The sequence below is a fragment of the Mustela nivalis genome (assembly GCF_964662115.1).
Source record: "Mustela nivalis genome assembly, chromosome: 8".
In the NCBI taxonomy this organism is placed as follows: Eukaryota; Metazoa; Chordata; class Mammalia; order Carnivora; family Mustelidae; genus Mustela; species Mustela nivalis.
In genome coordinates, this window is record NC_139027.1 from 129993688 (window position 1) to 130006177 (window position 12490).

The following is a 12490-nucleotide window of genomic DNA, read 5'->3' on the forward strand; positions in this document are numbered from 1 at the left end:
CACAGTATTTTTATCACTCCAGAAGAAAACCCTAGGGGCACCTGACTTGCTCAGTTAGAAGACCACATGACTCCTCATCTCAGAAGCTCTAGCCCCACCTCTGGTGTAGAGATTACTTAAAGAAACAAAACAAAACAAAACAAAACAAAAAGAAAAAGAAAAAAGAAAGAAAGAAAGAAAGGAAAAAGAGAAAAAGGACAACCTCTACCTACTGGCAGTCACTATTTTCCCCAGCCTAATTCTGCCCCGACAACCCGTAACCTACATTCTATTTCTGTGGATCTTCTTATTCTGGATGTTCTATAAATGGAATCACACAATATAGGACATCTCGTGTCTGGCTTTTTCTGCATCACTTGATGCTTTGGAGGTCCGTCTGCAGTGTAGCTTCTGTTAGTTTTTGACTCCTTATTGTGGCCAGTGTACCGTGATAGCGTCCCATCTCAAGTGTCAAAGAGTCTTTACTTCCGTGCTATAGGACTGCTCTGGCTCCCTGACAGCTTGTCAGCTTGTGTGGGAAACAATCTGGAGGAGTAAGAACTTTCATAGACCCAGGCATCCAGGAAGGGCGTAAAGGCCTCCGCTGCCTCATCACTGGAGATGAATGCAGACATCTGGACACATATTTTACAGGACTCCTCAGAAGGTCCCCAGGGGCAGTAAGCTGCAATTTTCCCCCATGGTAACCAGCTCATAACTGACTCCTCTCTTGTCTGTATCACCTACCTCACCCTACCTTATGTGTGTTGAGAGATCTCCTAAGTAAAGTCCTCTACCCATGTCCTTGTCCTAGGATTGGATTCTGGGCTCTCCAAAATAAGGAAATGCCCATAGACCCTTGTCTTAAAAGGGTCTGCAATTTTTTGGAGAAACAGAGGAGGATCACAATGTTCCTGGAGCTCCAAACTCTCAAGGTTCTGACAGTTTTCACTCCCTTTTTTGGTGTCACAAAATCTTCAATGAACCTTTACTCTCTGCAAAGTGTAATGTACCAACCAATATGAGTTATTCAGCCTCAGAGGCACAGGACTAAACAGCATACTTTATTGGGGAAAACTGGGACATATGCAGGTATAGACAGGGGGTTCTAGACATTGGACATATAGGAAAGAAGCATAGGGATGGAATTAAAAAAAAATGGGACCATGTGTGAAAAGAGGCTGAGGTAGAGAAAGGGGAAGGCAGATCCCAGAACTCTGCCTGGAGAAGAGCTGAGCCCTTGGAATGTGGAATTCAAGAGTGGAGCATCAATATGGAGCATCAGTCAGGAGCACGGACAGAGCCTTGAATCACGAGCCAACTCCCGGTGGTTGTTCAGGTGCATCCTTATGCACTGATGATTTGGAGCCTGGTGAGAATGTAGGACAAGACCTGCTAAGCATCTTGGATTCAGCTTATCTTCAGAGTGAGTCTGAAGTGACATTCATGCATCTTAGCACAGGAAGTGAAAACAAAGTGGGTTTCCTCTGGGGAGCTATAGCTTTCGTCCTTATAGGAGAACGGAGCTGTGGTAGAGATAGAGTGCTGATGATCCAGTCCTAGGCTGGATGTCCTGTGACCTCTCTGGAGCTGGTCTCTAGGATTTCACCATGTTTGCATCCTCCCTCCACCCCTCATACTTGCCAGCTTTGATCATGGCCACGACCTTCCCAACCTCAGTTCCCAGAATACCGCCGTCCATCCCTCTGCCAGGTGCATGCTCATCTCCAAGTGGAGTTGGCTCTGTCAGCACCTGGCTTGTCAAGGCTATGGCCCATGCCTGAACAAAGCAGCTGCACACAGGCCTGTCAGAAGGGCCCGAGTGAGGACGGGATGCCCCGGGGACTCGACTCACGGTTGCTGGGGCACATGTTCTGGCACATGGCTTTGGACTGAAAGTTGTTGTTGTTCCCTTGGCAGCCACCATAGATGAACTTGGAGCAGGTATTCTTCTCCTTATCGTACCACCAACGGTGGAAAAATGCCATACAGGGGCCAGGTTCTTTGGGCATAGAGCATATATCTGTAGGGAGACACCAGACTTGAGCAATATGAGTGTCCAGCCCCATGGACCAACTGATGTTGTTACCCCTGCAAACTACCAGACATGGAACAGAGCAGGCTTCTTTCCCCTTATTACACCACAGGAGCCCAGCTCCACTGGTGTATGGTACAGATTGTAGGGAGACCCCAGAGTGGAGCTGTTGGGGGTTCTGCAGCCCCAGAGAACATCCCCCCCATTCCTCATGGTCACCATCCCCACTGTCTTCCATGAGAATGAGGAGACTTATTTCAAGGCTCTGCTCCCAATTCAGTGGGTGCACATCAACCTCCCCTGTGACCTGTCTTGGCCTTGACTTGCTCTTCTGGAAAATGGGAATGCAACTCCCACCCTGCAAAGTACAAGTAAGACTGCCCTCATGGACCTGAATGTGCAGCTTCTAGCATAGTGCCTGGCAGAGAGTAGCTGTTCAGTAAATACATGCTGAATGGATAAAAGATATGGAAGTGTCTTGAAAGGGACAAAATATAAGCACATACTCTGCCCTGCATATCATGCCAGGAAGAGAGATTATGGGATCATGAGTAAAAGGCAAGTAGGGCAGGGAAAGCAGGAGCTGTTTTTTAGATGGTCAAGCACCTTTCATCCTGCAGTTAGCTTCAGTCCTGTGATGGGTTGGATTGTGTTCCGCCCCACCCACTCCATGCCCATTCATATGTTGAAGTTTTAACATTCAGTACTTCAGAATGTGACCCTACTTGGAAACAGAGTTGTGGCAGATGTAATTAGTTAAGTCATCCTGGAGGAGGATGCATTCCTAACCCAAAATGACTAGTCTTTTTATAGAAAGGGGAACTTTGCACGGGCCTGCACAAGGGCGCGCACGCACCCACACCCACACCCCACCATGTTCAGCTGAAGGCAGAGGTCTACAAGCCTGGGACTGCCAAAGATTGCCAGCACACCACCACGAGTTAGGGGAGAGACGTGGAACAGATGCTCTCCTGATAACCTGAGAAAGACCCTGCCTTGCCAACGCTTGACCTTGGACTTGTATTCTGCAGACCCTGAGACAATACATTTCTGCTGTTTCAGCCACCTAGCTTATGGTCCTTTGTTACAGCAGCCCTAGCAAATGAATGCAGATCTGAACTAAACTTAAGATTTCCTCGAGGGAAAACTTCTGGCTCACTTCTTTGCCACTCTCTTTAATCTTCCATGTCTCGTACCTGGGCTGTTGGGATAGCCAGGAACTGATCTCCTGCCCCTGTCCCTAGCCCCTCCAATCAATCCTTTGTGCAGCCCACCAGGGGGAAGGACCTAACGAACCTGAAACAAAGCTGATCACATCATTCCACAGCTAAGACCTTGACTTCATGGCAAGTCTTCCCATGACTCACAGGTTCTTTATAGTCTGACTCCTGCTTGTGCTGCCCCACCCCCTCCACAGTACCATTTGAGGTACATGCTCCTGCAATATTCAACACCCTTTGCTATCCCACACACCTACACCTTTCACTGTACATTCCTTCTGCCCACCCTGCTGCTGTTCGTTAGCGGCACTCCCACTCTCTCTTCAAAAACTCAGACATTAGTTCCTCTGTGATATCACTGCCTTCATATACACCCCACACCTCCACAGGTTCCTGGACCAATTCTGCATTGTTCCACCATGTTTCTGATCTCATGTACATGATTGTTACTGGTTTACATCCTCGGTCTCCCGATGAGGTTGTGAGCTTCCAAGGGGGCACAAATTGTGTCTGATTTCATCTTGGAGCCCCATTCCTAGTAGGTGGTCTGATTCAGTATAGGATCTTGCAGAATGTTGAGGGTAAAACCAAATGCATCCTGACTTGAACTAAATAAGCCATTCATTGAGCACCTACTGTGTGCAAGATGCTTTAAGAGACAAAGAAAAGGGCTGGAGCCTTTTATGAGCTCCCAGTCAAGAATAACAATTAATATCATATGATCTCTCTGATACGAGGAATTTGAGAGGTAGGGCAGGGGTTTGTGGGGGTAGGGAGGGAAAAAATGAAACAAGATGGGATTGGGAGGGAGAAAGACCATAAAAGACTCTTAATCTCACAAAACAAGCTAAGGGTTGCTGAGGGGTAGGGGGTAGGGATAGATAGGGTGGCTGGGTTATGGACATTGAGGAGGGTATGTGCTACAGTGAGTGCTGTGAAATGTGGAAGCCTGATGGTTCACTGACCTGTACCCCTGAGGCAAATAATACATTATCTGTTAATAAAAAAAGAAAACAATGAAAAAAATAACAATTAATTTAAACTAATATGTGTCATCTGTCTATATTTTGCCAGGCATTTCTCTAAGTACTTCATGCACATCAACCTACCTGATCCTCCAGATAACCTTTAACACTGGTCCTTTCATTATCTGGAGAAACTGAGGGAAAGTGGGGGAGAATTGTTAATTTGCCCAGGCTGTTAAAAAACCAGAGCTAAGACTTGAACTCAGGAAGCATGGATTCAGAATCCCTTACCTTAGGCAAATGAACAACTTACCATCCTCCTAGCCATGCCGCTCCATTGTCAAGTCCTGCTTGCTTTACTTCCTAGACATCTTTCAAACACACCCCACTCCTCTCCATTCCCTCACCTACCTCTCTGGTCCAAGCTACCATATCATCTCTTCCTGAATTCCTTGAAGATAGTCTGTTCTTCCTCTGTGTGTGCATTAAAAAACCCAATTACGTTGCTGTCCACCTCAGTTCGTTTTCACTCCTCTTGAGATCAAAGTGAGTTGCTAGTTCACCAGACCCTACATACCTAAGATCCTTTCCCTGGTACCAGGCTTATATTCACTCTTGCTCCCTGGCCTCCAGGACCCACTATTGAGCTTTTTGTGCATGTTTTCCCCTGTACCTGCATAAGCCCTCCCACTGACTCTATGCCTAAATTTACTACCCATCCTTCTGAACAGGACTCCAGATTGCTTTCTCAGGGAAGTCTTCCTCACCTCCCTGACCATACTGGTCTAATTTTATTATGAGTCTCAGAGACACTAGATGCATATTTGTTAAATGAAGAGCAAAAGAGTCTTGACTCCAAATAGTCTATGATTGTCTATTTGGAACCCAAGGATATGACCATGGAGTTAAGATTGCAGGAGCAAAGGAAAGGCCTTCTGGTCTGGAGTAGTTGAGGGTGGTTTCCTGGTGCTGAGTTGTACTTCAATAAGCAGAAAAGTGGTCTCTCTGCAGCAAAAACCTGGTAAATACCAGTAGCTTAGTTATCACTTCCAGCAACAATGTGCCAACAATAGCCATGAGGGGACTCAGAAAATCATGAATCCAAAGAAACAAAAAGAAAATCACAAGAGTTAAAAGCAACCACAAGATTGTCATCTCCCATCCTATAGTCATCTTCTGTTTGGGGAAACCAAAGTCCAGACAGGATGAAAATACTATCTAATGTCACACACATATATCAGGGGCAGTGACGGCTCTGAATTGCAGGTCTCCGCAACCCAGCAGTCTTGCTCAGGGACCAGCCCTTGGTAAAGAAGGGGCAATGCCACCATATGGCCAGAAGGTGAGGGTATGGGCAGAGGGGCTGGTAATTCTGAAGCTCTGAATACTACCTTGGTTGAGGTCTAAACATTTTCTTCCACAGCTGAAGATACAACACTTCTTCTTGTTGTCCAGACATTGTCTGTCCTTCGTACAGATATCCCTTTCTCTGAATTCACATTTCTCTTGGATTCTGGGGCATCTCCCTAGGAAAAGGACAGTTTTACAACCATGAATGTTGGAGGGCACAGTGCCCACTCTTCTCCCAACCTGAGGCAATTCTGGGGAGTCGGGGAAGCTTGCTTTCTCTTTATTCATCCAAAGGAGACCTTTTCTTCAGGGTGTTCTCATGTATTTCCCAACACTGCCCACACTACTCTCCCTTCTGACCATGATTTACTCTACCTTCTCACTCCATCACTTGTTCCGCCCCCTGCCCTTACTCCCTCTAAGGCAGGATTTCTCAACCTTGCCACTAGGGCCTCATCATTATTTATGGGAGAGGAGGGCTGCCCTGGGCACTGTAGGATGTTGAGAAGCATCCTGGCCCTCTATCCATTGGATGCCAATGGCACCCCCCTGTTAAAGAACCAAATATGTCTCTAGACAGAAAATGTCCCCTGGAGGGGAAAGTCACCCCACTGAAAGCCACTGGACCAGGCTAATCTGGTCATTTTGGGCCTGGTTGAGAAGTCAGTGTTTGGGAGTTCCTGGCTCGTGGCCAGGAGGGGGTGGGGCGCGGGTAGGGAGGGCACTATTGCACATGATTAATATCTCTCACCTTGTCATCAGAGACTCAGGTATTTAAATTCTACCTCTTGGCTTACACTCATCTTTCTGAACCTTGGTTTTATTCACTTGTAAAATCATTTTAGCTTTACAGTCGTTGAGGAAGAAATGAGACAAACTGTGTAAAGCTCTAATCATAAGAATCGATGCATAGCTATTTATTAATATTTGTCAACTGTTTCCCATAAGCCAAGCACTTTTCAACACTTTAAATGGTGTCTCACTGAGTTCTACTGACATCCCCATTTTGCAGAGGAGGAGACAGAAGCACATGGAGTTTAAGTAACTTGCCCAAGGTTATGGCTGCTGAGTGGTGGAACTAGAATTTGGACCCACCATGTCTGAATCCAGATCTCTCAAACTCATTACTTTCTAAATGTTCAGTAAGTGGTAGCAATTATCATTATTTCTATGAAGTCTAAGTATCTTCCCCAAGGTTATGGCTACTGAGTGGTGGAACTAGAATTTGGACCCACTATGTCTGAATCCAGATCTCTCAAACTCATTACTTTCTAAATGTTCAGTAAGTGGTAGCAATTATCATTATCTCTATGAAGTCATGGAGTATTACTGTCTTCAGTTCAAAGAAACTTCTGGATGCTGTCTTCTATTCCAAAGGCAAGGCACCCCTAGGGATGCAGGAATACTTTAGAGGACTACATTTGAAAGAATCATGAGTTGATAGAGATGATATCTTGAGAAAGGGGGCAGTTTCTGTTGTGAGATGAGGGGGAGGTCCCCTAGGCTTCTCAGATTCCTATTGCCCCTCCCATATTGCCCTATTCCTATTGCCCACTGGATCCTGTGACTCTTCCCTCAACCCCCCAACTGACCTTCACTTCAAAGGGGCTGAAAATGGGGTTTGCCTCAGATCTGCAATCTTGCATTCACTGAAGTGATCTTCTAAAAAGAGGGAAATTGGAAGAAATATTCCAACTATGTCCCAGCCTGGGTCCAGGGCTAAAACAGTGGGAAGCAATTCAAGTCTTATTCCTTCTTTCTTCTCCCAGCAAACTTCCTGCTCTCCAGGGTGAGGGCTGAGACCCCAGTACTTACTGGGAAAGATCCAGTCAGTGAGCCCAGGTCCCTGGACATTCACTAGTAGAGTAGAAAAGACCAGGATGCTGAAAAGTCTAGAGGACTCCATTCTGAAGAAGCGCTGGCCCCTCTGGTGATCCCGGAATATGAAAATGTCTGTCTGCCTTTGTCCAGCCTATTTTTCAGTAGTCAGTATCTTGGATGTGAGAACTGGAGTCAAGCCAGCCACCTCCTTTCCTTCTGGGAACGCCAAGTTCCTGAGATCATCACTGTGACCAGCTGGCATCTACAGCACACAGCCCTGGGGAAGGGTCTTGGATGGCATGGCTCCTGAGCCTCAGCAGCTTGGGCTGGGGTGGGGTGGGCTGGGCCTTCTGGTCAACAAGGGGAAGCAGGCAAAGCTTGTCTCAATTTCTAGGTGACCTTAGATGTCATTGTCACCATCAGGGGTCTTCTTGATGACTCTGAGAGTTGTGGAATGTGCTTGTTTTCCATTCACTTTCTATTTTATCTGCATGCTGAGTGGCATGCCTCCTTTTGTTTGTCTCTGACAATGTGTCTCTAGGGATCTCCTGATATCTCTGTTTTTCTGTGTTTCTTTGTGTCGGTGTCTGACTTACTCTCTTTTTCTGTGGGCCTCTCATGGTCTCTGTGTCTCTTTCTCCCTTTCCCAACCTTCCTTCTTGTCCTTCTCCCCTTTCTCTTTGGGTAGTTCCTATTCTTCAACTAAGGCTGAAGAGTAAATGTGTTGCCATAGAGTGGGGTGTGGGGGAGGAACAGCCCATCTACAGAGTTTTCAGTTTGTCAAGGTCCTATTGTTTGAGAGTGGTGGAAAATGTCAGCAGAGCCTGTAGGGAATGTTTGCCATCTCATGTAAACTCCTTGTTGTTTGAGGAAGCACTGTACAGTGGAGAGACCTGCCTGAGAGACTACACCCCAGTACAGGTCCATAGGCATTAGAGTTGCTGGCTTCTAATGGGACTGGTGAAGGGGCTCTGGGGAGAGTTCTGGAGTACTTGGCAGCTTTCCTATAGGGAATCTGCAGTGCTAGTGAGTCCATCACCCTTGACAGAAGGAGAGATACTCTTCAAAGTGCAAATGTCATCTGTAGGGTCCCCATTTCTTTCCTTAACTATAGTTTGCACTTTGGGGCCAAGCTTTGTTCTCCATTTGTCTTATAAATGGGCAAAAGCCAGACAAAGCCAGCCTAATCATCAATGAGTGACTGTATGGTCACAAAATTTAGGATTACCAACAGAGCCCTCTATGGGAATCTGTGGTGTGGGTCTCAGCCTATTGACAGTGGTATTCTCTTCTAAGAAGGCCTGAGATGTCCTTGGAACATATTTACTCAAAGTGATGCCCCCAGACATTCCCCTCAGAGACATCCCCCTACCACCACTGGGTCAGTGTTGTGGTTGCACTGGTCTTTGTGGTTCTTATTATGATCACAGGGCTCACCTCTGCCAAACCATTAGGGAACTTAAGAAAAGATTTTCTCACATGCCCTGGAGGGAGCATGGGAAGGCAGAGAGCCACATACAAAAGGCTGTGGACAGAGAGAGGGGGAGAAAGTGCATACTTTGGGGCTCTCCCTTTATTTGGGTCCAAGTGTAGAATGTCTAAGGTTTCATGAGTTCACTTTCTATTGGTAAATTTAAAAGTGGGAATTAGGGTGTAGGAAAGGAGAAGCAGGGTCACTCCAGTGATTAGTTATCTGGGTTGCTCGAGGCCTTTCTAAAAGGAGAACTTCATTGGTGAGGGCAGCTGTTTCCTTATCCTAATTGCGTTGTTAGTGTCTGTGTTATATAGCAGGGAGTGTATCTATTTGAGATGGATGTGTTTGAAATGGATGCCTCAGCACTCAAAAGCTTAATGTCAATGTCAGGCATTTACATTACAGTGAAAAAGCTGAATATCAGGTATTTACATTACAAATTCCCACCCCACCAGTCAGGAGCCAGGTGAACCCCATAATGGGACCAGGGAATACATTTCTAATAAACAACCAAGAAGTCAAGAGTGGTGCTTTTCCACTTATTCTGTGTCCTTCCCAAACTCAGTCCAGGAGAGAACACAAAGCTGATCCGTGGGTGGAAGGACTCTGAGGGTGCAAGTCCCATTTCCTCATCGTACATATGGGGTCATAAGGCCCAGAAGAGTGCAGATGCTGACTCAATGTCACCAAGTGAGTGAGTGTCAAAGATAAAGGTAAAAGAGAATGGAGTGTCAGTATACTTGTCAGAGGTCACTATGAAATATTGTGATCTTAGTATGGTTATAATATCTTACTATGGAGTTGAAGGTAGCGAGGAATAGTGCATACAAGAAGATGAAGGTGATGTCTATAGTCTATATATAGACATATATAGTGTCTATATATGTCTAAAGATCCCCCAGAGTCTATAAATGCCCAAATGGTTCCCAGGGCCCACCAATAAGGCTGAATTCTTCTCTTAGTTTTCTTGAGTGTAAATGAAAACTCAGAATTTCTGGTTCTTCTATCTCTTCTGTCTTGCCTAATTTCCAGCCTCACCCTTGGCTCTCACTTTCCAAGGAAGTGAGATGAAATTTATGTCTTTAGGGCCTAGGATAAATGGCATTTTTGGCCCTTTGCTCACCCAATTTCTTTTTCTTTTAATTTAATCTTATTTTTTCAGTGTTCCAAGATTCATTGTTTATGCACCACACCCAGTGCTCCATGCAATATGTGCCCTCCATAATACCCACCACCAGGCTCACCTAACCCCCTACCTCTGTCCCCTCCAGAATGCTGTTTGTTTCTCAGAGCACACTCCCTCATGGTTTGTCTCCCCCTCTGATTTCCCCCAATTCACTTTTCCTTTCCTTCTCCTACTATCCTCCATGTTACTCCTTATGCTCCACAAGTAAGTGAAACCATATGATAATTGACTCTCCCTGCTTGACTTATTTCACTTAGCCTAATCTCCAGGCTTGTCCATGTTGATAAAAAAGTTAGGTATTCATCATTTCTGATGGAGGCTTAATATTCCGTTGTATATATGGACCATATCTTCTTCATCCATTCGTCCGTTGAAGGGCATCTTGGTTCTTTCCACAGTTTGGCAACTGTGGCCATTGTGCTATGAACATTGGGGTACATATGGCCTTTCTTTTCATTACATCTGTAACTTTGGGGTAAATACCCAGTAGTACAATTGCAGGGTCATAGGGTAGCTCTATTTTTTTTTTTTTTTTTTTATAGAGAGGGGGAGAGAGTGAGCACAGGCAGACAGAATGGCAGGCAGAGGCAGAGGGAGAAGCAGGCTCCCCAGGGTAGCTCTATTTTTAATTTCTTCAGGAATCTTCACATGGTTTCCAACATGGCTGCACCACATTTGCATTCCCACCAACAGTGTAAGAGGTTTCCCCTTTCTCCACATCCTCTCCAACACTCATTTAGACACATGAAAAAGTATTCATCGTCATTAGCTATCAGGGAGATTCAAATCAAAACCACACTGATACCACCTTACACCAGTTAGAATGGCCAACATTAACAAGATGGTGAATAATCCTTTAAATAGGGGCACCTGGGTGGCTCAGTGGGTTAGGCCTCTACCTTTGGCTCGGGTCATGGTCTCAGGGTCCCGGGATCAAGCCCCACATCGGGCTCTCTGCTCAGCAGGGAGCCTGCTTCCATTCCTCTCTCTCTGCCTGCCTCTCTGCCTACTTGTGATCTCTGTTTGTCAAATAAATAAATAAAATCTTTAAAAAAAAAATCCTTTAAATACACCAATTGAAGCCTGTTGGTTAGTATTTTAGTGAGTCTTTTGCCATCCAAGTTCATCAGGATTACTGGTCTAGAATTCTCCTTTTTGATGGGATCTTTGTCTGGTTTTGGGAAGCGGTAGTGTTCATCGAACAAGTCTGGAACTTTTCCTTCCATTTCTTTTCTTTTTTTTTTTTTTAACAGTGTAGTACTGTAAATATATTTTCTTTATGGTTCTCTCTCTCTCTTTTTTAATTAATTTCTCTTCAGCATAACATAATTCATCGTTTATGCACTACACCCAGTGCTCCATGCCATATGTGCCCTCCATAATACCCACCACTCGGCTCCCCCAACCTCCCACCTCCCACCCCTTTAAACCCCTCAGATTGTTTTTCAGAGTCCATAGCCTCTCATGGTTCATCTCCCCTTCCAATTTCCCCTCATCTCCCTTCTCCTCTCCATCTCCCCATGTCCTCCTTATTATTTGTTATGCTCCACAAATAAGTGAAACCATATGATAATTGACTCTCTCTGCTTGACTTATTTCATTCAGCATAATCTCTTCCAGCCCAGTCCATGTTGCTACAAAAGTTGGGTATTCATCCTTTCTGATGGAGGCATAATACTCCATAGTGTATATGGACCACATCTTCCTTATCCATTTGTCCGTTGAAGAGCATCTTGGTTCTTTCCACAGTTTGGTGACTGTGGCCATTGCTGCCATTGGTCATGACTTAAGTTGAAGGCAGAAGCTTAGCTGATTGAGCTACCCAGGTGCCATTGGGAGGTTTTTGATTACTGCTTCAATTTCTTTGTTGGGTGTTGGTCTGTTCAGACTATCTATTTCTTTCTGTTTCAGTTTTGGTTTTTATAAGGTTCCAGGAATGCATCCATTTCTTCCAGAACATTGGGGTACAGATGGCCCTTCTTTTTGCCACATCTGTATCTTTGGGGTAAATAGCCAGTAGTGCAATTGCAGGGTCAGAGGGAAGCTCTATTTTTAATTTCATGAGGAATCTCCACACTGTTCTCCAAAGTGGCTGCACCAACTTGCATTCCCACCAACAGAGTAGTTTTTGAAACAGCTTCAGTAGAATAGGTAATATTTCTTCTTTAAATATTTGATATAATTCCCCGATGAAGCCACCTGGTCCCGGACTCTTGCTTTTTGGAAAGATTTTTGTTTTGTTTTGTTTTAAAGGTTTTATTTATTTATTTGAGAAAGGGAAGAATGATAATGAGAGAGAGCTCAAGCTCAGGGGAGAGGGAGAAGCAGGGTCCCCTTTGAGCAGGAGGCCCAACATGGAGCTTGATTCTAGGACTCTGAGGTCATGACTTAAGTTGAAGGCAGAAGCTTAGCTGATTGAGCTACCCAGGTGCCACTGGGAGGTTTTTGATTACTGCTTCA

General features: G+C 45.2%; 1 protein-coding gene across 1 annotated transcript; it reads right to left on the minus strand.

Annotated features, from left to right (window-relative positions):
• Nucleotides 1-1028: 1028 nt before the first annotated feature.
• Nucleotides 1029-7515, minus strand: LOC309871575 (eppin-like). Its single transcript, XM_082744727.1, has 4 exons — nt 7365-7515; nt 5591-5725; nt 1835-2002; nt 1029-1348 (listed from the first exon to the last, which is right to left on the minus strand). Exons 1-4 carry the CDS (start codon nt 7453-7455, stop codon nt 1290-1292), a joined length of 453 nt encoding a protein of 150 aa, XP_082600853.1. The 5' UTR covers nt 7456-7515; the 3' UTR covers nt 1029-1289.
• Between the last annotated feature and the right edge of the window lie 4975 nt (nt 7516-12490).